The sequence below is a fragment of the Gallus gallus genome, chromosome 19, assembly GCF_016699485.2.
Source record: "Gallus gallus isolate bGalGal1 chromosome 19, bGalGal1.mat.broiler.GRCg7b, whole genome shotgun sequence".
NCBI classification, from domain to species: Eukaryota; Metazoa; Chordata; class Aves; order Galliformes; family Phasianidae; genus Gallus; species Gallus gallus.
In genome coordinates, this window is record NC_052550.1 from 8,608,956 (window position 1) to 8,633,349 (window position 24,394).

Consider the following 24,394-nt stretch of genomic DNA (forward strand, 5'->3'; position numbering starts at 1 on the left):
GAATGACACAGAGATGTTGTCTGGAAGCATCTCAACGGCCCAGTTTGTTCTCTCTCCTCTTACACAGTGACAAACCTGGAGGCGATGACCAGTAGACCCAAGTGACATCGCTCCTCGTTCTGCTGTTAAATCGTGTTTGGAGGAGCTGCCCTGCAGTGGCTGTGAGCAGTGGGGTTTGTGTGAGAGATGCCTGCCCGCTGGTGTAGCAGGGAGGCAGGTGCCGTTACATGAACAAACCACGTACTCGGTATTTTACATCACTGCCATAAAACCTCTTTCCTGTCATTCTTTACACCACGGAGCTCTGGGAGATCACGGTTAGTTCTACGACCCTACCCAGGGACGTTCTTAGTGATCATGGTGGGGATGGGTCGACGGTCGGACTCGGTGATCTTAGCGGTCTTTTCCAGCCGGAACGATTCGGTGATTTTTTTCGCCTGACCCTCCCAGGATCGCCTCCCCTCCCGCCGCCGCTGTTCCGGCTCTCGGCCCTCCCCTGCTCGGCGCTCTGCTGCCAGGCCTGGGCGGGGCGGGGCGGCGCGGGGCGGCCATGCGCGCGGCGCGGCGCTGCGGAGTGTGCGGGGCGGACGGCGCCGCCAAATACCGCTGTCCGCGCTGCGCTGCTGCATAGTGAGCGCCGGGCGGGAGGGAGGGAGGGAGGGGGCGGCGGCGGCACGGGGGAAGAGGGGGGCGGGGGGCTGACGGCCCTGGGGCCGCCTCTCTGAGGGGACCTCCCGGCCTAATGGCGGCTCTCATCCCGCAGCTGCTCCGTGCCGTGCTGCAAGGCGCACAGAGGTGAGTGAGTGAGTGAGTGAGTGAGCGGGCGGCGCTGGGGGGCGGGCCGGGCCGGGGGGCCTCACGGGCCTCATCCCTACAGAGCGATGCGCGCCGCAGAGGGAACCGCCGGCGGAGGAACGGGCGGCGCAGCGCGGCCTATCCGCGGACAGCGCGTGGTCGGTGGCTGACATCCTGACGGAGGAGGACGAGCAGGACCGCGTCCCGCTGCAGAAGCTCCGGCTGCTGGGTGAGCCCGGGCCGGGGGGCAGCGGGGGCCACCGAGGGGCGCCTCAAATTTTAAGGCCTCGTAGAGAGCTACGGACTGGGGACAAGCGGGAAGTTACGGCACTGACAGTGCCACCGCCTCCTTGGGAACGTGCGGCAAAGTAGGGATGGTTACGGCGTCGTTTGTGAGGGCTCGCAGTGAGCAGTGCGGAATCACAGAATAGCCCCAGCTGGAGGGGAGCCGCAGGGATCTTTGAGTCCAAGCCGTGGCTCCACACAGCACTGCCCAAACCCACAAACCCTGTGTCAGATCTGTGTCTCAGTACACTGTGAGCTCCAGCAGCTCAGGGCCGTGTCTGCAGCCCAGGGCAGTCTATTCCCTGTCCCTGGGCCAGACCCTGTCCCTAATACTGACTTGAGATCATGTGCTGGTGAAGGAAATGCATGAAAACAGAAAGCAAGGATTTAGTTTGTGATCAGTGCTGTGCTTGGTTATCACAAGAGCACGACCTCGTAGACTTTGCCCCAAAGTGGGATTTGCTGTGGATTTCACACAGGTGCAGGGATTAATCCTCTGATTTGGTTCTGACAGAGGAAAGGGCTTCTGCTGGAAGGGCTTTTTCTGCTGGGGACTTTAGGGGAAAATGGCACTCATTATCTTTTGTCCTTTTCTTTAAAGGAGAATCGGAAGAACTGAGAGGCTTGCTGCTGAACCCACACCTCAGGCAGCTGCTGCTGACCATTGACCAAGCAGAAGACAAAAGCTCTCTCATGAAAAAATACATGCAGGAGCCACTCTTTGTGGAGTTTGCAGACTGCTGCTTGAGGATTGTGGAACCCCCAGAGAAGGAGAACGTTATTCCCGAGTGAGCTTGGGAATATTTTTGGTTTGTTCAGTTTTTCCTCTGTCAAAAGCCATTCTGCAGCACCCCGCAGTGCATTGTGCCATGTATTCCCTCCAGTTCGGTTGCCCATGAATGTCAGCACTCTAATTTTCATTTTAGAGTTGATAAACAATGACATGGCACTGGACAAGTTTCTAGATGCTAGGAATTGAATTTGGTATTATGTGGACTTGCTCTCTGTTGGTACAGAAATGCTGTCACCTGTGAGAAATACCACTTCCCGGTAACAATTATATTAAATATACTGGCATTTGTCTTAACCCACACAATGAACCTGAAATGCTTTTGTTGACCTTGTGGATAGTCAGACGCCTTCATGAGATACTTAAGAGTTTATTTAGATGTGGCATACACAGAAAAGCTGAACATTTTGAAGAACCACTTACATACAGAGGTGGTATAGGGTGCCCTGATGAGAACCTTGGTCCCTCTGCAGAGGTAATGCTGTTGGCTAGGTGATGTCAGAAATGCACAGATCATAATGTATTTTGGTCCTGTAGATAAAAAGCAAGAGTCTGGTCTTGCTTTTCCCTGAGACATCTGCCTTTAGTGTTACAGTTGACTGCTACTTACTTCCTTGGTCACAGGTTACTAAATGTTTGTTGTACCTCCCAACAAGAACCCAGCACTCATCAGAAGTGTTTGCCTTTTTTGCTGTCTCATTAGCAGCCTCTTGTTTTGACCACGTACTGCTAGAAGTGTTCTGTTCAAGTATATACTCTTTAAAGCATTTGATCTATTTTAATTGAGTGTTCTCATAGTACTGATTATTTCTTTTAGTATGTGTGTGTGTCTGAGAGGAGGAATGCCTCCCCTGCATTCTAAATTTGAATTATAATATGCGTACACTGCGTGATTATAGGAAACTGAGGTAGCAGCAGATAGGGACATTGAATAACTTGAAAAGCAGCAGCCTGCAGACAGTCCTTCCCTGAAGGAAAAAGTTCCATACATACAGATGGCCAAAAGTTATGTTGGAAGCAGTTCTTTTCTGTCCAATAAAATCTGGTTGAATCCGGTGGTAGAATAGGCAGCTGTGTGGGGACTGACATTTGCGTAATGCAGGGGAGACTTCTTGCAGTGAAACCTGACAGAGCCCTGGAAGAAAACAAGGTGGAGAGGCCAGTTGATGCTTTGCAAGACTGTGATCTAGTTTTGCTGTTCAGACAAAGCACTGCCTTATTATACAAGCAACTGATAAGTACGACTAAAAGCTTTCATTAGTTTGTTCCTATGACAGACTAGCAAGAACTTTCATGCTTTGGTCTCACATCTGAGCCCCATGTCTATTCTGACCTATTAATGACAGAATCATCCTTGCATATCTAAAGCAGTGAAGAAAGAAAAACTAGATTGATAGCAGACTTCACACCAGTACTGTTCTAGGATCCTGACCTCGTGACAGTTAGTTGTGCTGTGTTACCTGTGGGAGAGCTCTAACAGAAGTGATGCCACAGCCTAAGAAGCTGCTTTCCATCTTGTAGCAGCCAATCCCCTGAAGTACTTTCAAGCATGCCAGCAGGGACAGCTCTCTCCGGAGTCCCACTATGGTAACAGGCGCAGCAGACAGGACGAGGCCAAGAGGCCAGAACTGAATGATTGCACTTAGAGGCCAAGCTGTTTCCAAAGAGCATGGTGATTTGGCTGACATCGCTGAGAAAGGTGTCTTTTCATCGTTCTCATCTAATTCTGCTGCTGCTAAAGCAGCCATTTTTGCCTGATAAAGAGATGCAGAAAAATATTCTTAAAACAATCTTGAGCAAAATTTAAAACTGCAAAACAAAGAGTCTAAAACAAAGTGCTACATAAGGGATAGGACACCATTTGGGATGCTTTCCCATTCTGTAAAGATAATTAGGAACAAATTCATTCTGTGGCCTCTAGCTCCCTCCCAAGCAGCTGGAGAAGATTGGCATCCATCTTCTATGCTTCTGTTTGAGAAATGTTTTCTGAAGAACTGACAGTGTAGGTTTTGTACGGTTATTTGATAGGGGTAGATTATTTCTCAAACCACTGCAAAGTGTCACTCACTCAACTTTAACCCTTTTCTGTACCAACGTACTTACTTTCCATTTCCTCCATCCACGCTTAATGACATCTGCAGCCCTGCGCATCCTTTGGAAGCGGTTCTTGGCTAACCAGGAGCGAATAGCTGAAGATTTAATTAAAAGAAATCTAAGTACAAAGAATCTCAGCAGCTGTTGCACACAGTGTAAGAAAGATGGCACTTAAGTCGTCTCCTTGTTCAGGTAGCATATCCATTCTTTAAATACCCAGTGTAGCTGGAAATGTTCCTAGTTAAATTATGTCCAGCGACACTCTCATCAAATTACCTGCTTGGATGAGGGTTGCACACCTTCTCTCCTTTGCAAGTTTCTTCTGTTTAAATCTCCTCCAGAAACATTGAATGCAAAATGCTTTCTTGTTTAACACTTCTGCTCTTCTAGCTTCAAGTTGCTCTAGCTGTGTTGGGGATACGAGCCTGCAGTTAATAGTCAGGGACAGAGCTGTGTTCTTAACCCTTCTACAATGATTTGTTGCTTGTCAGGTCCCAAGACTGCTTATGTTTTAGAGGTCACAGCATGTCATTAATGCTTATTATATAGCTATATATAATATGTAAGGTTAAGGTAGAAAGCAGATGTATCTGAGGGGGAAAAAGTGTTGTGGGGGGGAAAACACACTCCTGAAGTCACAGTAGCAGCTGGCTTAAAACTAGCTCTACTGAATGAGAGTTGGTTTTTTTGTTGTTTTGTTTTGCATGTTTGTTTTTTTAAATAACTACACCCTTCAGTGTAAAAGTGCAAAGTGCCTTCTTTGTATTTGACAAAAAAGGATCTGTTCAGGCCTGTCAGAGTAGCTGAAGCTGCCAGTGAAAAGCAGGGAAAGCTGTAATCCATGCTGAAGCGGTGAGAATACTGGTAACACAAGGCACAAGTGTATTCCAGAACTGTTAGCTGAGGAAGCGGCACTCTTACCACAGAATTAGCCATAAATACTTTGGTTTTGCCACAATACACTGAAGTACTCTCTGATCCCTTCCCTGTGGGCTCAGCAGCACTTTGTCCTGTAACAACATTCTGCAGGATCTCAGCGATGACAGAATGTGATGCTTTGTTGTCATCCACCGCTGCAGTCTCACCTGCAAATGAAGTGTTGAAAAGAAGGTATTGCAAAATTTGGAAATCAAGACCAGGTTATTGCCTTTACACTGAGACACGGTAGCCATCTGGGGGTGACGGCTGAGCTATTACTAGTTCTAGTCATTAGGGAAAATTGCAGCTGCATAGATTTTGCCATGTGCTAACTAGAAAGATAGTTCAAGTAGGATGTAGTTTGGATGCTAATGTATTGCATTATTGCCTCCATTGTGGCATATTCAGGCTAGCATGCATAACAAATGACAATTTGGGTGGATCTAGACAAGGAGAGCAGCACAGTCCTAAGAAAATTTGATGAAATAACCAAAGCCCAAAACTATAGGAAACAAGGAACAGAAAGCAAGGAGTTGGACTCGTAGCTTTAATGTACTGAGAGATGCAGGAACAAAAAACAAATGCTGTGTAATTCCACAGCTCTAACAGGGTATCAAAAGCAGCTAAAGGAATGGGGGACACATGCTAAGCGTATGTTTATGTGGCAGTAAGAAGTTATTAAAATCATTTCTAGGATTTTTTTTTACATGATAAGACAAACAGGTTATCCAGGTTAACCTATTTGGACAGAGGAAAACTTAATTCAGACCTCTCCTTTAAAGAGAATGTATTGCTCAAGGCAATGCTGCATGAATTTTCTGTATGCCTAATGCCAGAACTTGACAGTCACTGTATCTTTTCATCCTGGATACTGTTTGTTTTTCTGCTATAATTATTTGTGAGGAGATGAGAGCATTTTAAGGCACTGAAAACAAATACAAACAACTCTTGCATACAGGAAGACATCTGGTGACTATGATTATGTTCATGGGACCAAGCTGATAGGAAAACAAAAGCTTATCCTCATGTTTAGGAAATTGTTTTACTTTGTTTGCAGATTATAACCTACTGAAGATAAAAAGGAGTACTAACCTATCACAACGAAGCATTCCAACTAATGGGTTTATAATAAAGGCAGAAAGATATGGAGTGTAAGTAATTTACCAGACTGTACTTTATTGCTTCATTGTACTTCAGCAAGGTGAACAGATTTTCAGCCATTAAACATATCTGAAATAGGCTGGTACTTACTGACCTTATTTCCCACACCTACTGGTTACTGAAAAGAACCAAGAAGATGGGATTAATCTGGGACAGGGAAGGGGTTTGCAGTCACTTTCAATATTAAATGTAACTACCTCCTTTTTCAGGGGCTCACCAAAGACATTACCTGGTAGACTGGATTATGTATTTTAATGTCCATCCTCGCTCTTGTTTAGAAAAAAGAATTGCATACAGAAGTTTGTAATAGGCAGAAGAAGCAGCAGAATCCAGGCAAGCTAGAAGGTCAGTGTGTTTGGCAAGAAAACAAAGTGGGGAAAAAAAAAAAGGAAGGATAAGGAATATAAGCAAAAAGGTAAGTGGTCTTCAAGTTTACTTAAGAACTATTTGTAAATCAAATTATTTTACATCATAACTAATTGCTTCCACCAAAGAGGAACATGGAAAAGCAGTAGTAAAGATGAAGGATTTGCTGTCTTTAAAAGAGCCTGCTATATGCATTAGGCATATTAGACTCTGAAGTCAGTTTAGAGAGGTTAGAAAAGTATTCTGAGAATAGTGGTGTTTCTGAGTGCTGAATACAATGATTGCATCTTATCTATGTGATATCAACTTGGTGCAGTGACAATTTTATAGCAAAGGGATTATCTAAACAAACATACCTTTCTTCTTGGCAGTATGGTAGTTGCTTTTATCACATGCATTGTTTTTGCTGGACCTACGTGACTTTCTCAGTATTTCATAGCGATCGGTGAAACTTTGAAAAGAGATCCTGATAGACAAAAGTACAGTTAGTACTAGGCTAGTATCATTTATTACTATCTGGTAAATAATCTGTCCTTTGAAGGGAAGAAATCGCAGAATGGCTTAAAAAATCCAACTCAAAGACTGCAAAAAGAGTGATGCCTACATAGTCACCAACATGTAAGAAACTATAAACTTACTGAAGAAATTCAGGAGGCTGTTGCCCAGTAATAGACAAGGACTTCTGGTTGTGACAAAGACTAGGCAGGAATTATGCTTTTTAGATGAAAACAATAACATGACTAGCTCAGGCCTTGTTCCCTCCATCCTCTAAAGATGATCAGAAAAGCCAGCAAGATGGCTGTCTATGATAGATACTGTACTGAAGAAGACCACACTTAGATGGCCATTTTTTCACGTATTTTTGATTGCTGCAAATGATACTATGAAGCACATGAAAAATAGAAAGTTTTAGTACATGATAGTCTACATCAGTACATTTCTTCTGTAGCTTCTCAGACTGGAAAGGTACAGTGAGGTCTCAGGTCAGGGGGCTGTTACACACACACACGTGAATTTGTTAGGTATTTGCTAGATTTTTAAGAATCTCTGTCTTGAATGAAAGCTGCTCTCGTGCTGCTTACTGTACAGTGACTGCACTTCTGTGCTTCCTGAACTAGCAGTTTCATTGGCCAAAACACAGAACAACAGTCCAGATTTGTGACAGGTATTACGGTCTCCAAAATATGAAAGGTGCTCAGATAAGCTTGCAAACAATCACAGAGCAGAACCCTTCAGATAGCTTTAAAAGAATCCCTAAGGTTTTGTGGTATAAAACAGACTACTAAATATTTGGATTTCCTACTTAAAAGTTCTTCTGAATAACTATCATACCACTAATTGCTATAGAAATGGATTATGAAAGACACTGCTCGTGAAGTTTGGCCTTACCTAATAGGGAAGCCTGCTGCGCTGATGGTGATGGCTTCAACTATTCCACATGCCTGAAGCTGGCTAAGAACCTGAGGCACAAATTGAGTTGTTTTAGGAAAACACTTGTTCTTTGTGGAAGCTGCAGTGAAGGTGTGCATGGCATGCACTCAATCCAAGCCACGTTCAGCTCTGCTCAGCCACCACACTGGTGGTTAGGGAACAAATGGCGAGAGTGGAGAAGGGGATTACACAGCTAGTTAGCATTTTCTAATACCCAAGCAGACTTTTGTTGTGGGTTTGCACTGTGAAGTTATCTTTGTGACCAGGGTACAGTCAGACAGCCAGATGAGCTTTATCTACTTCATGAGCTGAGAAGCTATCATACCAAATAACCCATGAACACTGTGGTAAGATGATTTCCCATACAGCAACAAGTAAGTTGCATCTGAATGAGCTGCTGAGCTTACCAGTGCCATTTTAGACACGCTTCATCATTGATTCTGAAAGGACATTTATCTTGGAAATTTCAAAGAAGAAAACATTCTTTCCAAATCTACTGTGAAAAGAGATTTACAAGTGAATCACAACCACCTGAGACTCAGTGCAAGGCCCTGCACATTATTTCTGGGAAGCTTCTGAGGTAGTAAAGAAAGCTTATGGAGAAGTTACCTCTTCTTTTCTAAAAGTCATTGCCTGGCAGTCAGCATTAGGCTTGATGCATCGGATGTAATGTGGTTCGGTGCTGTTCAAGATCTGCATGAGATTTTCAAGTGAACTCTGCAGAGAAGAAATACAGGAGAAATACAGGTGCAATTAGGGCTCCCTCCTCCACAGGCAGTTTAGTGAATTGGTGCTATTCTATAAAAGCAACGAAGGTCTTTATTTATTTATTTATTTTCCCCAAGAATGACTTGACACTCTCAGTATTAGCACAGCTAATATCTCTATGGATACTTTTTAAAATGACCAATGGTAAATTCAGAAAGTTTCCAAAACTGCATCAGGGCCATTAGTTGGAGCTAACCTATCGATAAGAGGGAGCACATACAAAAAAGCCTGACAAAGGCAGATGCCCAGTTGCTAAAGGTAAAACTTGAGTGAGTTAAAACTCCAAACCCAGAGATTATCAAAGCCTGATGCTATTTCAAGTTTACAGCCATTTCATTTAATAACAGTTACTGATCTTGGTCCAACTATAATGTTTTCTCAACTAGTTATGAAGACAGCAGTAGAAAGCAGAATCTTGAGTAGTGTATGTACCTTGAACTTTGACACCACTGTAACAACAGCCGCTCTGTTCTGCGTTTTGGTATTATTTTGGTTGGTTTCTGCAATAGGAAATAATTTTTGAAGCAAAGTGTCCTTAGAATTTTGCAGAACATGCACAAGTTCTGGTGGAATGGGGTCCTGCAAACACAAATGTGACTCATTAGCATTTGGACTTATGCAGAAACCCGTCACCTTTTAATCCGATTACTAACAGTTCTCCATATGTAGATGGAATAGTATTTCTTATGCCAACTGTGACTTAGCTGCAGCTGTAGTTTCAAATCTGAAATGATTTATTTGCAGTAAGATGTGCAAAATCAGTAAACATTGCTGAATATACATGCCAGTGATGCTTAAATCTAAATTTGCTTTTGGTCTGCCAGGCTGTGAGTTTGTTTTTTAAATAGCTGTTTCTGATAACACCTACCTTATTTTTCTCCACCATTGCTGCCAGCTGATAGCAGACTTTGCCAGCATAATGTGAAATAATGAAGTTAGGCTTCTTACTAAACTTGTCTCGACTCAAACATTGATTATCAGACAAAGCTTTTTCAATCCGAGTTTGAAACAGGTCAGGGTTGGAGGATCTATTCAAACGGCATTCCTGCGTAACAAACAAAACAAAATTGCAGCATCTTGTATTTGTCCTAAGCAGATGTCTTTTAGTAATTAAAAGCAGTATCTGGCAAGTTTCATTCTAATTCAGCATTTGTGTTCTCTTTGCTGGCTTGGAATGGAAGGTGTGCAGCTAGGCCAGAAAGACTCGCAGCTTAGGTGTGCGCTTACCTCATTCAGCAGAGAAAAAATGCTGAGAGGATTGCCCTCTATCAGGTCAAGGCAGCTCTGGTTGTCCTGGTAGTTTATGAAAGACCACTGTAAACCTTCAGATGCATATTCTTCCTAAAGTAAGAGAGAAGCTGGATGTTCAGCAGAGGGCACTAGAGCTCAAATAACTGCATGTTTATCTTACCATATGATGCAGTTACTGTTTAAGCAAACAAGTTAATCACAGACTCAGACTGTGCATCCAAAGCTCAGTTCATGAGTTCAACAGTAATCTTAAGAAAAAAAAAAAAAACCTGAGGATATTTTATCCCAAGCAGCTTTTGAGTACATAGCAGCAGATCCCACTTGAACCACTAGTATAATTATTTGGGAACTTTACAAATTTATCAGTGAGAGTTGCAAAGCTGCTTTACAAAGTAAACAAAGTCACACTAAGCTCTGCTGGGTTTTCCCTTGAAGGGCAGGGAACACACAGAACTGCTTAGATTGGGACACAGCCCTAAGCCTACCACTGTGTGCCAAACCTTACCAACCGGGCTTACTAAACGAAGTCTGATGCAAAAGGAAATGGACACAGGTATGAGATGAAACCATTTGCACAGTATTTATGCCAAATTATGGAACTATAAGGAGTGCTTAATAAGCAGAAGCCTTGGCTGGTTCTTTTACAAGTCTCTTGCCAAAAGCTTGCTCAGCACAGCCACTAATGGCATTCAAGTGGTATCGGACACAGCCAGATCAAGAGAGCTAAGAGGGCAGGCAGTAACTGGTAGGAATGCTATTAAACAGAGGTTATGAATCAGTTTCAAGATAAGTGTTTGTGTGCTTGAACTTAGTTTCCATCTTCGCTGACCATTAACCCCTGGCATACTGACAAAGGCAGGTAGGGGAAAAAAAATGGTTAGCACAAATTAAGGGCAAAGAGGTACTTATCTCTTGAATAAATGGATACAACTATGCTCTGAGGCAGAAAGTGCCATCATGTTGGTACCATTAAGAAAACAATTTTCCACATTCCAGTTAATGACAAAGATCACTGTGGTAATGCATGTGTAATATGTAGAAATTCAACCAGGACTGAATGGAGTCTACTAGAGTTGCAATCCATGCCTGGCAGGAACTCTGTAATTCTCAAAGATGTTAGATGAGACCTTGAATTAGCAGTGTGTATGGCTGGTTAGGTTAGTGACAGCAATGTATTTAGCACATCCCACTGTTTTTTGTGGCATTATTTGCTTGACTGAAGATTGCAGTCTGACCAGCACAGAAATACAATCAGAGAGACAAAAGATGCTGTTTTGAATTAGATATTTGACATTAGATCTTAGTGGAGTATTACCTGTTGAGCCTTCAGATAGTGTGCTACAAAGTGCTGCTGCAGTTTCTCATTGGCATAATTAATACAAAGCTGTTCCAAGTTGTTTTCAGGGAAGGCTTCAAAACCATAAACATCCAGCAAACCTAGGAGTATCATAAGGTAGTGCATTTTAATCTAGGAGTAGGCTGAAGGGCTTAAGGTTGCTCGGTTAAACTAGGGATGAAAAACTATACCTATGAAGCTGGTCCACAATGATGTATCTGCATAAATGCTTTCGTTTATGACCAAAACAAGCCAATCAAACAATCTGTGAACAATAACAACTGAATTAGTTGGGAAAGTGCTTGCTTTTCTTACTGCCCAAACAAAATTCATGCAATGAAACAGCAGTTCTCTGTAGATCTAATAGATACTGCAGCTATGTCGGTATCTGTGACCGAATCAAGGGTGTGTCAAAAGGGAAAGGCAGGGTTATACTATTTTTTTGTCCAAACAGAAAGCCAGGGAAAGGATGACTCCCTGGCTGCTCTGTTCCCTCACAAAAATTGCATGGATTAGCACAGCAGTCTGGCCTGCATGTCCTTACTTAGCATAGATCACTTTGGCGAGGCAGTCCCTCCTAGTGTCACATTCAGTTCTAGAGCACGGCTTCTTGACGACTTGCTGTTGTTTTCCAGCGGTTATTGTTCGAATTCTTAATGATTGCAGTAGCTCCTCGACAGGTATCTTCAGCAAGTCTCCTGCAGTCTTCACAAAGTCTTATACGGGAGAAAAAAGTTTCAAGATTATCCATCTGGAGCGTCCAATGAATGCAGGCCCTTCTATGGATGGTCTAGGGATGATACTAAAAAACCCAGCTCTTCTATGAACTCCCCAACTTAAATGTGGGATTTTGCATCATTTTACCCAAACTCAGAAGAAAGTTTTGTACAATCAGCCTCTTAATTTGCACACACAGGATCCCTAGGATTGCATGTACTCTGTTTAAAATGAAACAACAGTATCAAAAAAGTCTGAAGTTTGCCACACTGAAGTAAGCACTATACAGATTACTCTCTGGGTTATGTCCTTGTTATTTGTTCACCTTTTTTGAGCAGAAACTTCTCTTCGCTGGGGAAATGAGTATTTGCAAACAAAGGATTTAAGACATTGCTAACCTGAGCTATATTCAATACTATTTGAATATTCAGCAGTGTGAATTCAGAACATGTGAAGTAATAGTAGGAAATTTCATTGTTCAGGACAGTTTTAGTTCTGAAGGAAAACTTCAGAGCTTTGCATCTCCTAAAGATACACAGAACAACCTATGTGCTGTGCAGCAGCCTAGCACATTTACTCTGATTATGTGGAATGTTGGTCCTTATCAGGAAAACTTCAAAGCCTCAAATTTGAAAGCCCTGCTTTCCACTCTAGATCAGATTTATGGAAGTCTTGTGATGTCAGTGAAAGATTACAATCAATTCTAACTGTCCTGCCAACAATCCTGAAATGACAGTCTAGTGCTACAATTGCCATGACCTGTAACATAGGATATTATCTCTCAGATTTTGTGCAGTAGTTTGAAACCATGATTCTTTGAACACAAGCACACTTAAACTTTGGTCTGCCTATGACCCTGATAGTCTCTTATCAAGCAGAAGAGCATAGTAATCCTCTCTACTAGACATCTGCTCGAAGATAACAATAGTCTTTAGAGTACAGTATGCTTGGTGCCTCACCTTTGGCTTTATCTTCTAGTTCACAAGGCTGAGATTCATCCACTGGATTAGAGAATTGAATGTTCCCAAGATGGAGAAGGCCTGACAATACCTGCAATATAATCAAGCACTGAGTTTTTAAAACAGAGCTCTCCTCCGAGGCAGTGTCCTCTTGGCCTTGCCATATGAACAGGGCAAATCAAGACATTTCTGTACAAAACAAACAAACAAAAAACCAACAGAAAGGAAGTAGATTCCGAGTTCCTACAGTAATTCCTCATGCAGCATTACTGAAAGAAATCTACAGTTCACAGGTGTGGGCTTTTGGTTAAAAACTAATATTTGGTTATGCAACCTAATGCGTAGCTGCAGGCATTTCAGGCAGCATTGCTGCAATGAATACCAAACAACCCATGCTCTGGACATGGATACAGATTTGCTTCTGTAGAAATCCCAGTGCTAAAAAGACATGACAAATATTGTCATGAGCTTTGTGGTGACCATGCATTGTACCTGACCTTGAAAATATTGTTCTGCGTGGAGTGGTCAATGCCCAAGTGAAACATTGCATCTCTGGTCACCTCGAAGCAGTCCTCTGAAAAGCCAAACAGGTGTTATTTAGTAAGAAAGCCACGCACACAGATGGAGGCATGTGGAACAATCTCCTCCATGTCCAGTTCAGCTGGAATTGTCAGAAGAGATCGAGGAGGCCAGCTGTTCTTTTGGTAAATCCCAAATCAGAAGTTGGAAAATCAAATTGCAGATTTACTGCTGGCTCTGGGGCTGTGGAGTTGGGCAGCAGGTTGCTGAAGCGCATCCAAAGACAAGGTGATTTCTTACCATAACCACAGAGCAATGCAAACGCGCTAGGCCAGAAGCTGCTGTTTCAAGTCAGGTGAAAACTATTAGCAGTGCAAACTGAAACTTAAAACTGAATCACATTAATGCAGATGGCTTTGCAAAATCTGCTGTGGCCAGCCCAGGAGAGTGCTGGCTGCCTAAGCTGGGTCACGGGATTTAATGGGGCAGATGCATTTTTACTTCCCTTCCCTCAAAGTTACAGCTGTTATTGATGGACAGTCTGTGAAACTAATCTTTACCCTCTAAGTTTCGTTCAGAATTTGGCAGCCAGCGGTAGTGAGCCCCTTCTGGAAGGTTCCATGCCAGTCTCTCCTCTGCAGTGGCACCTTTTGTGATCTGGAGACAGAAAATAAAGTAATGACCAGATTCTGCCTTGGGTATTTACATCACGTAGACAGGGAATAATAATTGAATGGGAGTACAAATTCATTTGGAAGTATGGCAGACAGATGAACTGTTAAATATTGGAAGTTACAACTGTGCTAAATCCGGTGATTTTATACCCAGTGTTTCTCAGAAACATTTAGCAAAACTAACTGAACACAAACCTGATAAAATATATGAAAGTTTCTTTCATTGGGGGCCTGATAGGCAACTCTTGTCTTCTCCAAAAGGAAAGTCTGAATGGAAGCACTACTCAGATGGTGGAACCTAGAGGGAAAAAAAAAGGCCAAAGAGCAGATTTTAACAAAATTCCCCTCATCAGATTTAGAGGGAGAAGACAATAGATAAGCCATTTAAACAGTAATTATTACCTGTCCAAGTGAAGCTGAATATATTTCCCAAAACGGCTACTGTTGTTGTTCCTCAGAGTACATGCATTGCCTGTGAAATTACCAGAGACACAAACAACATCATCAGTCATTTTACTCTTCCACGTAGGACATACAGACATTAAAGTTGATTTGTATACAGTTCCAGTATTTGAAGAGTTTGTCTTTTAAGGAGAGGAACAAGAAGTAGCTTAGATTTGTACATTAAAAAAGAAAATTCCCACCATGGCCACTACTTGTCCATGCTGTTAAAAAAGCTACTTTTACCAAATGCTTCCATGATAGGGTTGGAATCCAACACTCTCTTCTCTATCCGTTCCACAGCTTCATTGCCTTTTGGGGAAGTAGCAGAAGCAGCAACAGAAGCATAAAATTTCATAAGGCAGCGAGATGTCCAGGTCTGCAAGAGGTAATAGCCCTTTGTTCTTACCATGTTATTAGTTATGTCAGTCAGTGAAACAGTGCTGGCTTCTGAGAACACAGCATGCATCTGGTGACAATGCTAGAGAGTAATGATATCAGGTTTATAGCTCAAGCTCAGCCAAAACTTTTTGTGCATCAGCTTATGTACAACAGACACACATGTAAATCCTACTGGAATCAAAGTGCTTTGCTGAATGGCAGCTTTACCAAGACGTAACCATCTGGAAGCTTAGCTAGAATTAATAGCTAGTATTTTAAGATGAATTGAATATAAATAGACTCTGAGTCACTGGCACTTAGCAAACCATGTTCTCAGGCTTAAAAATATTCTCAAGTGTTTTGCTGAATAGGAATGCATATTACAGAAGGGGCTAGGACAGGGTCTGAACTCTCCTGTCTCTTAAGGGTTTGTTGAGACATGACCTCCCTAACTGACTAAGCTGAGACTTCAACTTAGGTGCAACTCCTATTGAATGATTCAAGTTTAGCCCTTCCACAAGTGGCAGATGTCACCTAGAGAGCAGTTACTTTGAGTCTTTGACTGCAGCAATCATTTAATGCTTTATGCATATGTCAAGAGAGTCTTGTTAAAGCAGGCTGGCTACATGCTCTGTCTTCTCTGCTCACTGAAGTATTCTGCACTACAAATCACTGCCAAATCTCAAACAATAAAAGCAATGTCAGGACAACGGAAAACAATCTCCTTACCTTCCCAGCACCACTTTCTCCACTTACAATGATAGACTGGTTTATGGGGTTTATCTGGCTTTGAACATTTCTGTAGGTTTGTTCAGCTACTGCAAAGATGTGAGGTTTTAAATCCTGGCAGCAAAACAGAATATTCATGTTTAAGAGAACAGTAATTACACAGTTCTACAGCAACGGACAGCAAAGTCTGCTTGCATTTGTCCGAAAATAGTACTGCTCTTTAAGTAGAACTCATATTTCAGTAGAAATGGGTTTTGTCCTTCAGTATTATTTTGCTCACACAGAGATTTTTAAGAACCTGAAATCTGGGTTCTGCAGGACAGGTATTTCAAATGCAAGGATTACCTGGGGGCGAACAGCAACATGGTACTCTCTCATAAGCTCAGGTGAATAGAGGCAGGAGATGGGCTGAAATGGATTTAAAGCCACCAGGCTGCAGCCAGCATTTGTATAAAACAAGTTTACCGTGTATCTTGCTTGAAGACATTTCAGAACTGAAAGATACACCTTCTATTAGCATATTTTGAAAAGTGTATTTGACTCTTCCTGTTTGTAACAAAATTCTTCAGGTATGTTATCTGTTATGCTTAGCAGAGAATGAGAAGGTGACCACGAGAAACCTATAGATCTAAAATACATAATTATGCCTTTAAAAGTTGCCCTTGTTCTTAAGAAGCTTAAGTATTTTAACTCAATAATTCATTAAATCGCATGCTTTTATGAGCTTCTACACAGCAAGTCCTAGAAAACAAAGCTGTACATTTGCAGAGCAGAGGCAGTCATTCCCATCTGCACAAGGAAGATGCCTTAGCTTGTCTCAGCAGGGCCATCTTTGAAAGCCAAGTGAGGAATTCACTTTTCCAAACCAATTTTATGGACATATGTTGAATCTACATTGGAACCTTGTTTCCTGATATGTTCATATAAAGCTGAACTGCAATCACAAAGTCATGCGGGAGCAATCCAGTGCCATAAACTCTTAACGAACCACTGGCTTCCTCAACCAACAATACAAATGTGAGTTTTGCATGCAGAGCTTGCTGAGAGATCAGTACGGCTAAATCTACAATAAAAGTGCTGACAAATTTTTCAACCAAACGTGATCTTCTAAGCTGATTGGGTGGGAACAGAAATGACCACATATCAGTAGCCAGCAGGGAAAGGGACTCCTCAGGAGGTGCATCTCCAGGCTGACTGCTCACCTGTCGTCGTTGTCACCGGATTAACTTTTGTGAGATCATCAAAAAGATGCAGCTGCTCTTCATCACTGAGAAAAGCTCTGACTTCTTCTTCAAATGATTCATTCATGTCATTCTGGGTGACAGAATCTTCTTTTTGGCAGTTTACCTAGGGAGGATGTCAGATCAACACCAGTCCATGGCATTCAACGCACACACTGCCTTGGGCAGAGGGGAGCAGGCAGGACTGACTGCAGAGCAGAAAGCAATGAGGTCCAACACAACAGTTTTCCTAGGAAAGACTTTCATTTTCAGAGCAGAGGGAGAGGGTCCTGAGACTGAACTTGAAGACTGCGTGCATTGCAGCCAGGGGAAAGAACTGCTAACGCTGTAAGAGGTGAAGATTATATTAGGTGAAGATTTGTCTCCTTTGAATCACTGGAAGTATTTAAATCTCAGCCTCTGGGCTCCCATGCCCTTGACAACAGTAGTTGGAAGGGCACACTTGTTACACAAGTGTAATGGAAAACTTAGCCAGAAGAGAGATTTCAGGTCCTGCTTGTTATGTTGGGACTGGAAGGGAACAGATGCCAGTCCTGATTTTTGCATTCTGGATATTCCTTATCTGTTCCCCATCTCCTTGACAGGAACTCCTTCAGAGTAACCCTGCTCATTTGTGTTTAATAGCATAGATCTGCAATTCTTTACAAGTTAACAAAGTTAATGGATGGCATCGCATTATTTCCACACAAAACGTGAAATTCAGTTAGCAGCATTCCCAATGCATAACCTGAGCTCATCAATACATGGGAAAATATCCTGCAAAGCTCCATTCACATATTCCTAAAAAAACAGAGCAAGAGTAATGTACACATTTCGGGGCGTTGTTATGTTTTGCAGACAGCGTAAGCAGTTCATTCCCAGTCATACAATACTTTACGTATCAAGGAAGAAAATGGTGCTCAGTGTGGCTGAGCACTGCCATCTGTGTTTGCTGCTATTCTGCTCTGAACGTGCAGCTGGACCACGGGACCTGAGAAAGGGCTTCTTTTTGTTCACCTCCACCCACAGCCCAAAGTGGGTTCATGTGGGAAGAAATGCCGACTGCTTGGCCAGAAGTGCAGCGGTGTTTGCAAAGGGAATGAGCTGTGACAGCTGTACTGCAGAGCTGTCAGTCCTGCTGAAAAGCGACCCTGAAGGATGTGTGTGCTCCATGCATTAACGCTGCCCCGTCCATGTCAACGGCGTAACAAAGATCACTACTTGCTGTTACGGGCAACACAGCACAGACTGCGTTAGTAATGCACTTCAGAACCGCACAGTTACTGCGTGCAGCCGAGCTCCTGAGGCGGGGTGGATATCCGTTAGCAGTCACCTAACCCCGGCTGCAGGGAAACCGCCCAGAATTGCTTCCCGGCGGTACAAACGCAATCAGCGCCACACAATTCCCGGTTTTCTTTTACCTGCTTTGGCATTTTGGCACTTCTCCAGCGCGGCGCTGCGGGCGACTCCGGCCGTGTGATGGGGGCTGCGTTCGGGGTCCTTCATGCAGCCCGGCCCGAAGAGCCCTTCAATAAAACGAGGAGCGCTGAGGACGAGGAGAGCCGCGGGGGTCCGCACGCAGAGCCCGACGGCGGCGGGCAGAGGAGCGGCTCCGCGGCAGCATCCACTGCTCGGTCAGTGCGCAGCGCGCTGTGTGCACCCACCGCAGAGCAAACGCTGCTCTCTTGAATCAAGAAAGCGAAGTTCCCCGGCAAGAATCCGCAACCATCCCCAAGTCCTGCTGTTAAGAAGGGAGGAAGGCGCACAAAGGTATGTAAGGAGAGGTTCGCGGCCGTGACGGCGGCACGGGAGCGGTGCTGTGGGGCGAGCGGTGACTCACAGCAGCTCGGAGCTCCTTCCCGCCTGCTCCGCTCCCAGGCGGACCCCGCGCAGCGGCTCCGGGCAGGGCGTGCCGAGGCGCTGCCGGCCGCGGGGACGGCCCCGCCGCGCTCCCACCCGAGGGAACGGCGGGCAGCCCCAAGGTCAGCGCGCACCCCGCGCCGGGCGGCGGCACGACGGCCCCGGAGGGCAGAGCCGCGTCCCGTCCGCTCCCCGCTGTCCTCTCAGCTCCGGGCGGGCGGCGCGGTCCGTGCGGGCGCGATCTTTCCCGGGCCGCACTCACCGGGGACCACGGGCCGAGCAGGCGGCGCGGAGCGGTGGCGGGAGGAAGGGGAGGAGGAGGAGAAGGAGGAGGAGACGGGGCGGGGGTTGCGGGCACAGCTCGTGGCGAATCGGGCGCTGCGGAACAGCAGTCGCATGCCGCTGCCGGAGGAAAGTGCGGGCGGGGAGCGCGGGCTGCGTTTACATCGTGCGGGGCGGCCGCGCCGTGGGACGGGTGGGCGCTGCGGGGGGCGGGGGGTGCGCCGAAGGCGAAGCGGACAGAGCGGCAGCCGGGACTTTCGGGGTCGCGTCCTCCTCGTGTGCGCTGCACAGGTGCGTCCTGCAGAGCGGTGCGCGCGGTATGGTTGCTCGCAGTGTATTTGCCGTCGTCTCGTTGGAGCGGTGCTCGGGCACGGCGAGCTGCGTGGGACATTGCGGCTGCTGCAGCCCGAGTCTGTCCGCACGGACCTGTCCGTAGCGGGGAGAAGTTTCGGGTTCTGCTCCAAGGAGCCAACTCTGGTTCGTGCTTCTCAATTCAGAGGAAGGAAGCGGGATGTCACAGAAGCACCTGAAAGAAGCCTTCGTCAGTAACCTGAACGGAACCAGCCTGCTGGAGCTCTCCCTGGGCATGCCCCTGGCCCCGCTCTGCCTGCTCTGCAGAGGGCTCCTCTTGGTGCTGCACTGCCAGCACCGCGGGAAGCCGTTACGCTCGAGGCCGCCCGCCCTGCTGCTGGACTTCGGCGTGCTGGTCGCCCCTCTGCTGTTCTCCTGCACAGTCCTGTCTCCGGTGCTGTTCCTGGTTCCAGCCATCCTCGCAGCCTTCTGTGCAGGGATATTTTTTACACTATACCGCCAAAGGCAGCGTGACAGCCGAGTGCATTTCAGGCAAATAGTCAAAGACTTCCAGAACACGTACCTGGACCCGGACTACGTTCCGGCGATAACGGTGTTCCGTGTCTATGTCAATGTGTTGACTTCCATCAGCATCTTAGCAGTGGATTTCCCGCAGTTTCCACGACGATACGCCAAAGCCGAGACCTATGGGACAGGAGTTATGGATCTGGGGGTTGGAGCTTTCATTTTCAGTAACGCCCTCGTTTGTCCTGAAGTTAGACAAAAGGCGGCTGTGACGCAACCCAAATTTTCCAGTCTGACCAAGCAGCTTTTTGCCATATGGCCACTGGTTGTTCTTGGCGTTGGACGACTCCTTAGTGTTAAATCCATAGAGTACCATGAGCACATTTCAGAGTATGGCGTGCACTGGAATTTTTTCTTTACCTTAGCACTGGTGAGGATTGCGGCATCTCTGCTCTTAGCCATATTTCCCAAAAATAAATCTTGGATCGTGGCTGTAACTGTCGCTGTACTTTATCAGCTCATTCTTAACCTTACCTCTCTGAAGACATTTGTCTTGCACGGCAGTGATGGCGAAGACTCCAGGACAGGCTTTTTGAATGCCAACAGGGAAGGATTGCTATCCCTCTTTGGGTACCTAGCCATATACATGGCAAGTGTGCAGGTGGGGCTCTATCTGCTGAAGCGCAGAGATTCAGTCAAAGAGTGGATGGGAGCAGTGTGCCTCCTGCTGCTGGCAGCTCTTGTGCTCTTTGTGTTTCTGCACATATCCCAGGCCCACACAGACCCCGTGTCCCGCCGCATGGCCAACCTGTCCTACTGCCTGTGGGTCATCGCTTACTGCCTGACCTTGTTTGTCAGCTTCGTAGTGGCTGATCTCATGCTGGTGTTCACAAAGCTTCTTGTGAAGGGCTCTGCTGTGCCCTCGTGCTGGCGTGCTGTGAAGGCTCCGGACAGCAGGGAGCAGCGGCAGGCAGAGGCTGTGCACGTCTGTCTGATTGCTGCCATTAATAAAAATCAGTTACTGTTTTTCTTATTAGCGAATGTTATGACTGGTATTGTGAATGTAATGATAGATACCATCCACAGCAGGGCTGCATTAACATTATGTATACTGCACTTGTATATGTTTCTTAACTGTTTCATTATGTATATATTGCACGCCAAAAATATAGTATTAAAATTTTGGTGATTCCACTCCGTCTGAAGGGGACTAGCTACACTTTGCTATGTATTAATGGAAAAAGAAGTATCTTTCCTATATTTATCAATAACATAGATAAAATATTTTAGAACATAGTATTTATAACAGCTTTTTATGACTTAGGGGTATTTATTGTTATTTTTACTCATTCATTTTTACTCATTCATTTGTTTCACCAAACCATGCAGTCAGTGCTGTTACCTGCTGAAGTTGCTATTTTCCTGAAAACCAATTTTTTTAATTGTTTGCTGAATACTTGTGCTGACAGAAGGACATTAACGTACATCTTTCTGTAAGCATATATGCAGAACAATAGTGTTATGTGTTTAGTGAATTCAAGAGGTACGGTTACATCCCAGTGCTGGTAAAATTCAGTAACGGTATACAGCAGAAGCCAGATGAAAAACATGAGTAGTTATGTAGAGAGAGACTTAACTGTAAAGATTGAGTTAGTTAAGGTCCTTGCATACATAATAGATTAGAGTAATTCTTTATATAAAACGCATACAGTAAGTGGATGCTTTAAAACGCTTTGTCCCCAGAAAGATTTATGCATATATTCAACTTTGACGGCAGTAATGCTGTGTGGAATGTTAATCATAGATTGAAATCTAAATTAGCCTTTGAATTAAAGCTAAATTTATTTTCACCTTCAGTGCTGAATGTAAATGAAGACCCCATCTGAAGCACGATAAAACCCCACTGCAGGTGAATTCATACAGCAGTCGCTGGGATTTGTGGTGCAGATAATAAGAGCTGCATGGACTTCTCTAAGAAAACACAAAGACCCACAGCTAATTCACCCACAGCCTGCGTGCCAACATGCTGTGACAGCTCGTCTTTAGGAGTGCTGTAGAATATGGTCTTCAGCTCTACTTTAAGGTACTCAGTGCCCACATACTTGTCTGTAAAGTTATTTTAAACAGTAGCTCATTTAGTACTGTGTTTTGACAGCTGAGATGTCTTGAAATGGGAATGTTCTGTGTGAGTTGTTAGCAGGCTGTATGCAAATGGGAAGCAGCACAATGCAGTAGGTCAGGGTACCAATGCTGTGCTGGTGAGAGATGTTCTCAGGTTTTCCATCTATCAGTCTTGCAAGCTCAGAGCAGAACACTTTTCATTCACTTCCCTAAGTCTGACTGTTCTTCCTGACCTCATTAAGATGTTGAGAAGAGAAATATGTTTAAAAATCATGAGAAATTCAAGAATGCGAGATTGAAACAGTACAGAAGCAGAATACAGTGATAGTTGATGATGAATGCCTAATGTTAGTGGAGGGACAGGAGTGCACATGGGCCATATTTCAGTCTTTTCCTTCTCTATTGAATGCAACAAATCATAAAACCTAAGGGAGATAAGGCCTCCAAATCAGATTCCTTAAGGCAGACATGCTGGGGAATGTTCTTAAATTTATGAGGTTCTCTCAGGCTTTGGCCAATAGAAAGATGCAGACTGAAGATTAAATACTATGGACACACTGAGTTTGTGCTCGTTTACTTCCAAGTTATAGCCCTGCAGTCTATGGAACTAAAGAAAAACAGCCTGTATTGTACTAGGAACAACTGCAATTAATAAGCACGATTATCAGAGTTGTTAGCAGTGCTTCCTGGTAGCTGGTGTATATATTTATTCTAAAACAATTCCAAACCTTGCCTAGGGAAGAAGGGCCTCCATCGCCGATTGGAGCTTATTTTATGTCATTTGTGACAAGAACTCACGGATATTCGTTTCTGAAGTGTTTGAAGCACGAGGCCTGCAGTGAGCTCTGCCTGAGAGCACAGGTCTGTCAAGGTGGTTCAGCACGAAGGCGTTAACTGGGTGTGACGCAGCTGAGTTATGTCTGGACAAGCTGTCTGGATGTGAACTGCATTTCGTGAAGCAGGAATTCCGTGGGAGGGCTGCAGAGCCCGGCGGGGCCGATGGGCAGCAGCTGCACCATGTGGCTGTAAGGACAGAGCTGGCAGCTGAGGGCACCACGTAAAGGAGACCACAGCACAACACTGCTCTTCTGAAGCCGTGTGAAGCTGTTCACCACTGAATTAATGAGCAACAATTAATTCCCATTACTTATTGTCAATAACAACCGTGGCAAGTTCTGCCCTGAAGCAACCAGCGCTTATTAATACTGAATGTTTTGACTATGAATGGACACAGATAATTAACCGTGCTCCTGCAGGAACCAAGAGATGCAAGCAAGTGCTCAGATCACAGAATCCATGCAGGGAAGTGGCGCTGCAGTGGGCTTGGAAAGATGCAGGAGTGAATAGCACAGGAGACACCTCGTCCTGGTCCATCCCTGCAGCTGTGTGCCCCATGGACAGTGCCACAATCCATCTCACATCTGGGTGTGTTAGGATGTGTAGGCTTATGTAGATCTACAGCTATGTATGAAAAATGAGTCTTTATCTGTTAGGTAATTGGTAGAAGTTGCATTATGAACTGTAGCACGGCACTGACTTTGATGCTAATTGTAAAGCAGAGGACCAGGAAAAGAGAAATTGTGTCACCTTTGGTGCCAGAACTCCACAGAACGCCCCGTTTGTGGGGCTGCAGGACAGAAAAAAAACGTCGCTGAGCAGAGATGGCCTCATTCATCCTTGAGGTTGTTCCTCCTGAGCCGTCAGGTCCTTCCTCCCAAATTTCATTCGTTTTAAATGCGTTGGGTTTTTATGCAGACCGCGGCGTGCCCTCCGGCGCAGGGCGTCCTTTGAAGTCGAACGAAGGCTCACATGAAGCCTACAATGCAGGTTCGGGCCGTACCCTCAGCACCACGTCCTGAAGCACAGCATCTCTTCCGAGGGGAAAAAGGGCACCGAGTGTGGGCACAAAGGGCCGTCTGCCTCTGCTTTGTGGAGAGCGGCAGCTGCGTTTCCTGCAGATTCTTCTCCGGGGGATCAAAGCTACGTGAAACCGAGCGGTGATGTTTCCACAGCTCATTTATTAACGTGCACGCGTGTAACTGCTGGGAGCGCAGTGCTGCCGTGCCGCTTCGTGCCCGCGGGAGCTCAGCGGGGCGCAGCGCTGCTGTTGTGTGAGTGCCGCGCTGCTCCCGCCGCGCCCGCACAGGAGCGTTTGTTGCACGGTGCAGAACTAAGGGGAAAAGCCCGCTGCCATCCGCCCGCCGCTCTCCTGCGAGGGCTTCAGCGCGCGGAGCCATCAGCGCCGGAACGACGCGGATCAGCAGAGGCGATCGCAGCCGCCGAGGACCCGCCACGGCGGTTACGTGCCGCCCACGTTCAGCAGCCGCAGCGTTTCCCGTCGGTTGCAGCGGGCGCTCCGCACGGCGCTATGCGCGCCGCCCGGCAATCCGTTCCCCCGCCGCCCCCGGCCGCACTTCCGGCGGCGCAGGGAGGAGCGCGGCCGTTCGGGGCCGTTTGTAACGCGGCGTCGCCGCGGAGCC

The 24,394-nt window shown here is 45.4% G+C and overlaps 3 protein-coding genes across 12 annotated transcripts; 2 read left to right on the forward strand and 1 right to left on the reverse strand.

The window, feature by feature from the left end:
• Positions 1-532: 532 nt before the first annotated feature.
• On the forward strand, positions 533-2,171 carry ZNHIT3 (zinc finger HIT-type containing 3). The gene is made up of 4 exons (XM_015296154.4): positions 533-630; positions 764-795; positions 878-1,024; positions 1,682-2,171. The coding sequence occupies exons 1-4, from the start codon at positions 551-553 to the stop codon at positions 1,870-1,872; spliced, it is 450 nt and encodes a 149-aa protein (XP_015151640.2). The 5' UTR covers positions 533-550; the 3' UTR covers positions 1,873-2,171.
• A 53-nt stretch (positions 2,172-2,224) lies between these two features.
• MYO19 (myosin XIX) lies at positions 2,225-19,008 on the reverse strand. Of its 10 annotated transcripts, none has more exons than XM_046902722.1 (26): positions 18,676-19,008; positions 18,500-18,573; positions 18,257-18,361; positions 16,818-16,962; positions 15,961-16,109; positions 15,616-15,729; positions 14,752-14,884; positions 14,467-14,536; positions 14,260-14,362; positions 13,951-14,047; positions 13,369-13,445; positions 12,872-12,962; positions 11,740-11,911; positions 11,387-11,460; positions 11,175-11,296; positions 9,836-9,949; positions 9,477-9,653; positions 9,041-9,187; positions 8,450-8,557; positions 7,799-7,869; positions 6,766-6,875; positions 4,886-5,049; positions 4,241-4,370; positions 3,974-4,059; positions 3,331-3,624; positions 2,225-3,005 (listed from the first exon to the last, which is right to left on the reverse strand). In XM_046902722.1, the coding sequence occupies exons 3-26, from the start codon at positions 18,266-18,268 to the stop codon at positions 2,877-2,879; spliced, it is 2,889 nt and encodes a 962-aa protein (XP_046758678.1). In that variant the 5' UTR covers positions 18,269-18,361; positions 18,500-18,573; positions 18,676-19,008; the 3' UTR covers positions 2,225-2,876. The 10 variants fall into 10 exon arrangements, 8 of the variants coding, with proteins under 8 accessions (XP_046758678.1, XP_046758677.1, XP_046758676.1 ...); XM_046902721.1 differs by having other exon boundaries at positions 18,500-18,576; XM_046902720.1 differs by having other exon boundaries at positions 18,257-18,573.
• Positions 19,009-19,140: 132 nt separating this feature from the next.
• Positions 19,141-20,987, forward strand: PIGW (phosphatidylinositol glycan anchor biosynthesis class W). Its single transcript, XM_004946737.5, has 2 exons — positions 19,141-19,268; positions 19,475-20,987. Exon 2 carries the CDS (start codon positions 19,489-19,491, stop codon positions 20,980-20,982), a length of 1,494 nt encoding a protein of 497 aa, XP_004946794.2. The 5' UTR covers positions 19,141-19,268; positions 19,475-19,488; the 3' UTR covers positions 20,983-20,987.
• Positions 20,988-24,394: the final 3,407 nt, after the last annotated feature.

Bases quoted from the DNA above. Each gene is read 5' to 3' on its own strand.
- ZNHIT3 (XM_015296154.4), top strand. From the start codon at position 551: ATGCGCGCGGCGCGGCGCTGCGGAGTGTGCGGGGCGGACGGCGCCGCC. The intron at 631-763 runs GTGAGCGCCGGG...CTCATCCCGCAG, and splicing joins CCGCGCTGCGCTGCTGCATA to CTGCTCCGTGCCGTGCTGCA. The intron at 796-877 runs GTGAGTGAGTGA...TCATCCCTACAG, and splicing joins GTGCTGCAAGGCGCACAGAG to AGCGATGCGCGCCGCAGAGG.
- MYO19 (XM_046902722.1), bottom strand. The intron at 14,048-14,259 runs GTTTGTGTTCAG...TTCTGTCTCCAG, and splicing joins ACTTTCATATATTTTATCAG to ATCACAAAAGGTGCCACTGC. The intron at 9,654-9,835 runs GTAAGCGCACAC...TTTGTTACGCAG, and splicing joins TTTTTTCTCTGCTGAATGAG to GAATGCCGTTTGAATAGATC.
- PIGW (XM_004946737.5), top strand. From the start codon at position 19,489: ATGTCACAGAAGCACCTGAAAGAAGCCTTCGTCAGTAACCTGAACGGA.